The 5,706-nt window shown below is 36.0% G+C and overlaps 1 protein-coding gene across 1 annotated transcript; it reads left to right on the top strand.

The window, feature by feature from the left end:
* The first annotated feature begins 3,927 nt into the window (after positions 1 to 3,927).
* Positions 3,928 to 4,872, top strand: LOC141520129 (olfactory receptor 4E1-like). Its single transcript, XM_074231958.1, has one exon. The coding sequence runs from the start codon at positions 3,928 to 3,930 to the stop codon at positions 4,870 to 4,872; it is 945 nt and encodes a 314-aa protein (XP_074088059.1).
* Positions 4,873 to 5,706: the final 834 nt, after the last annotated feature.

A 5,706-nucleotide genomic window follows, 5' to 3' on the forward strand; every position in this document is an offset into this window, starting at 1 on the left:
CATAGATGAGCAGATTATCATAGATGAGATGTCACAAAGTGTATACTCTCATAATAAGGAATGTGAGTCAAAAAAGAAAAAACTAATGCAATTGTCTGGGCACTGAAAGATGATAGCAACCACAGGGGAGAGGAATATTGCAAAAAATAACCTTTAATCCTTTACCAGTTCATCTATCTTTGGTACAATTCTTCTATTTTTCATTGTGGAATGTGATGTCCACTGAGTTGGTTCTTTTCTCAATCTTTCACTGAAGGTATGACCCTGGGAAAGTGATTTAAATTATCTGTCTCTCAGTTCTCTTGATAAAGAAAATGAGGAAGTTGAATTGGGTTGTCCTCAAGATTTAATCCAGCTTTCAAATTCTTCATCTCAGTTAATTTAGAAAGAAATAATATAAGTAGGCATTATTTGCAGCTCCAGAATGAAGGAGAATTGGAGAATGACCTATTAAAACAAATGTCAGGAGGATTCATCCTCCCTTTCTAACTTGGAAGGAGACAATCTGACCCTAATGTACACCAAAGCAGATAAAATACAATGGAGTAAGAATCATGAGAATTCAGCTCAAATCTTTCTAGCACTAACTAAGCAGAGGTGTGACTTTTGACCAGTCATATTACCTCTCTGGATTTCAGTTTCTTTGTCTGTAAAATGAGTGGTCGAAGGAGATAATTTCTAAAGTTTGTTCCAGTTCTAAACCCTACTCACCTTGAAAAAAAACTTTTCTCCGTTAAACCCTCCATCGCATTCTCCCACCCTTTTAATGAACTAATAAGTATATATTATCAATTTTATGCTAGGCTCTGAGGATACAAAGTAAAAAGTTAAACCCTTCCCCTTCCTATCTTCAAGAAGCTTACATTCTCACTGATGAAAGGCGATAACAATAGGATAAATTAGGAAATACATAATATATATATATACAAAATGTACAATATCAATAAGTATTTAAAAAGCATATACAAAATAAAGACAAGGAGGGAGAGGGCACTAGAAATTGGGAGGAAAAGGGAAAACTTAATGTAGAAAGTGTCATTTGGGAAGAGTTTCAAGGAAACAAGGAATTCTAAGAAGGGAAGTGGACATTGCATTTCACGCATGAGGGAAAGCAAGTGTTTGGGGATGGCAGATGACATGTCATTCATAAGGAATTTGGGTCATTCTTGAGGTGTAGTTTGGTTGGACCACAAAATTCTTGAAAAGAAGCAATGTTTTAGCAAGGCAATTTAAGAGAATTATTCATTCATTGTCCCAGTCACTTTCTTAATTTCTTGGCAAAAGTTTTATCTGTGCTCAAGAAAGAAAAAAGGTCTTTGGACATCATAAAGGAGTCAGGGCATAAAGCATGAAGGTGGGAGTATGGTCTGTGAAGCCCACCTACACCTTCCTAGCAAGCTGAAAGTATTCACTCCTTCTTTATATACTCCTGGATTTTTTTTTGGTCTGGATCTCTCTTTTACCATCATCACATCAATTTTTATACTTACCTATGTATATGTCACTTCCCTCTTGGAAGAATATAGTTACTTGAGTATAGGGACTAGTTCAATTTTTTTCTTTTATCCACTGTTCATTCTTACACAATATCTTAAACATAGGTACTTATATAGGTAGGTATTTAATAACAACTTCTTAATGAATTAATTGAAGTGAGTTAATATATATTCATGGACTTTGAGTGTAGTGTATAAATTCAATTTAATGCACATTTATTAAGTGTCTACTATATGCCAAGTACTGACCTAGCTATACAAAAAAAAAGATTTTTGTTGTTCAGTTGTTTCAGTCATATCCCACTCTTCATGACATCATTTTGGGGTTTCCTGGGCAAACAGAAAAAAAAGAGGATTTTTCAAGTAATTACTATATTGGGGAATCATTCTAAGGCTTGTTCTATGCCCAAGTGCAAACACTCCAGTTGATCAAGTGAGAGGCTTCCTAAGGGGCACCAGAAATATTATTTGTTCTTCCAAACAACACTATTTGAACGGTCACACAGCCTGAAATGACAGGGAAGGAAGACATTCACCACTTGATTATAGAATCTTGTTACCGAGATGGTTCTTGCTGATATGAAAACATCATTCAAGCATTCCTTGTAAAAGTTTATGACATTCATCATCACTATCCACATTTCCTGTTTGATCTTTATTGGAGATTAAGTCTTTAAGTATATGGATATTCTTTCTTTCTTTCTAATGCAATACAATTCACCAAGCAGCATGAAATAAAAGTAAAGGGGGAAGAGGAAGAACAGAGATGGAGATCTGGAAGTTACCTGGAAAAGGGAGAAATGGGAAGATCTCAAATATAAACACCCTGTATCACAAATGTGCTTCTTATCTGTCCTATTTCTCAGTCAATGAATATGACTCTTGAATTTCTTTTGTATTTACAAGCTTTTCTTGCTTAATGCATTTTAGTCATTGTTCTTGCACTAATTAATAGACAAATCGCTTCCCCTTCAGAGTGTTAGTTTTCCCCTCTATAATCGGAGAGGCTTACATTAAAGATACCTAAGGTTACTACTGATTTTAATGTTCTGCTATCCTAAGTGTATTTTTCTATACGCTCCCTATTGAGTTTCCTTGTGATTTCTCTCTTTAATTACTTCTCAATATTAATCCTTTCCTCAATCAAACCAGTATTGGGTTAATATTATGTCAAGTCAATTAAAAAAACATTTCTTACATGTCTACCCTCTCCTAAAGTCCTGCATTCTCATTTTAGAATGGATGCAACTAATTTCTTGAAGGTTGAACAATAGACCTCTTATCTGAGAGGTGCTAATGAACTGAGGAAGGCTTCAAGTTTGAGCCTGGTGATGGATCATACATCCATTCTTCAAGGTCCTGTCTAGCTAAAGTCAGAAAGATTAAATACACATTAGCCATGAGGTAATAAATGTTCAGCCAAAGCAAATCTCAAAGATCATCTACTAAATTGTAGAGGGGATGTGATCTGATAAGATTATAGGATTATAGATCAAGAACTTAAAGAGACCTTAAAAGTCAACTAGTCCAAATCCTTCATTTTACAAATGAGGAAACTGAGGCCCAAAAGGTGACTTTTAAGTGACTTTTCTAAGGCTTTTATCAGTAAAGAAACTATTCATACCAGCCAAATCACAAATTCTTGAATAAATGAAATCTATCCAAAGTATAATATTCCATTAAACATGCCAAGGAAAACAGCACAGTCTTAGTTTTCTAGGAACTTAGAATCTATTAAGGATCATATGATGTGTAAACAGAGAAGTATAGCACAAAGTAGGATGTGATGTGGGCAAAAGGAAAAATTCAAACAGTTTTCTAGGAACACTGGAGGAAGGAATGCATTCTGGGCATGAGAAACATCCCACATAAATGCACAAGGACAGGAGGCAGTAGGTTGATTTTGGGTAATAACTAAGAGTTCACCTTGATTGAAACCGAATTACATGAAATAAGAACCAAATTGTTGAGGGACTTAAATGCCCTGCTAAATTAAAAAATTTATGTGTTAACTACTAGCAATTGGAAACCACTGATGATTTTTGAATAGAGAAATTATGTGATCAAACCTGTGCCATAAGAAGATTGTTTCATCAATACTGTGAAGGATGAATTGATGGAAGGAAGATGGGAATAGGATCTGTAGGCAGAGAGATGCAGTTGTATTGTAAAGTTTTATCTGTTCCTCCCCTGCAAGGTTTACAACATAATTAAGCAATATGATGCCTCACTATATATACACACACACACACACATACACACACACACACACACACACACACACACACACACACACACACATATATATATATATTATATTTACATAGATACAATTGAAATAAGGTAACAATATAAAGTATGTATTTACATCTCAAAAATACAAACAATGATAGCAGGTTCTTAATTTTGACAGATTGACACATAAAATAGAATGGAAGAGGCTATCCTGCCTAATCAAACTTCAGTGAGTTATTTCCGGTTGCGAGGTCTGTCCACCAACGAGAAAATACAGATGACTGTATTTGCAGTGTTTCTCATTTTCTATATCCTGACTCTGATGGGTAACATCCTCATTGTCATCACTATCATCTATGATCGCCGACTCCACACTCCCATGTATTTCTTCCTTAGCAACTTGTCCTTCATTGATGTCTGCCACTCCACTGTCACAGTCCCCAAGATGCTAGTAGACACCTGGTCTGAAGAGAAGCTAATCTCCTTTGATGAGTGTGTGGTTCAGATGTTTTTCTTGCATCTCTTTGCCTGCACTGAAATTTTTCTCCTCACAGTCATGGCCTATGATCGCTACGTGGCCATCTGCAATCCTTTGCACTATATGACAGTGATGAACTGGAAGGTATGTGTACTACTGGCTGCAGCACTCTGGATTGGAGGAACAATTCACTCAGTGGCCTTTACTTCCCTCACCATCACACTGCCATACTGTGGTCCTGATGAGATTGATAACTTCTTCTGTGATGTGCCCCAGGTTATCAAACTGGCCTGCACAGATACTCGAATCATTGAGATCCTCATTGTCTCTAACAGTGGGTTGATCTCTGTGGTCTGTTTCATAGTACTGTTGGTCTCCTATGCTGTTATCCTGGTATCACTGAGGAAGCGGATTTCATCAGGCAGGCGCAAAGCCCTATCAACCTGTGCAGCCCACCTCACAGTCGTCACACTTTTCTTGGGACACTGCATCTTCATCTATTCCCGCCCTTCCATCAGCCTTCCTGAAGACAAAATAGTGTCTGCATTTTTCGCAGCTATCACCCCCTTTCTGAATCCTCTCATTTATACACTGAGGAATGAGGACATGAAAAGTGCCTTGTACAAGTTAACAGGGAGGAAGGAAGGGAAAGAAGAAAAGTGAAAATTATCCTCAACCCTATGCTCTCTGCTTTTCAACCAATTATTCAATATTTATTGCATAGTTATGTGCTAGTCACTCAGGAGAATAAAAAAAATGAATGAGTTGCATTCTCTAACTTCAAATAATTAAAAAATTTCATAATAGAAAGTAATAGGTGCTTAGGAAAAGTACAAAGTGATATGAGAGTCTGGAGGAAGAAGAATTCACTTTTTGCTTAGGGAATCAGAGAAGAGATATTGAAATACTGGCCAGTATTTCAGGAGGCAGTTTATAGAGTTGGAATAATAGTAAGCAAAGGCCTGGAGGAAAACTGAGTGAGGGGAGGGGAAGAATATGGTTTAAAAAAAAGTAAATCATGGTAATGAGACTGAATAGAAAATTATTGAACTAGCAAAGTAGAAAGTAATAAGAATCTGAACTATTATAGTAATATATTGTAATGGAAAAGGGAGGTAAGAAACAAAATATAACATGAAAGTAGAATCATTGGTACTTCATGCCTGGGATAATGAGGGGCAAAAGAGAATCATTCAGGTGCTCTTCAATTGAACAAAAGGAGCAGAGAAAACTACCCAGGTTTAGATCAATTCATACTTGCCAATCACAGCAATAGAGGCTCTCACTCTAAGTCACATTAAAAGACAAGGAAGTGCTTAATGTAATGGGCAAAAATCTCATTCCATGTTCTTCTCTTAAAATGTGTAACCTTAGGAAGTTACTTAATTTCTCATGACCTTGAATATTTCTTCTGTAATAAAGGAAAATAATACTTAATTGAAATTTTATTTTATTTTTGTAATTACATTCATTGGCAGCATTTCAATATTCTTCCAT

Source organism: Macrotis lagotis, chromosome 4, assembly GCF_037893015.1.
Source record: "Macrotis lagotis isolate mMagLag1 chromosome 4, bilby.v1.9.chrom.fasta, whole genome shotgun sequence".
Lineage (NCBI taxonomy): Eukaryota > Metazoa > Chordata > Mammalia > Peramelemorphia > Peramelidae > Macrotis > Macrotis lagotis.

What these genes read in the sequence shown, in the direction of transcription:
- LOC141520129 (XM_074231958.1), top strand. Translation starts at nt 3,928, where the DNA reads ATGGAAGAGGCTATCCTGCCTAATCAAACTTCAGTGAGTTATTTCCGG.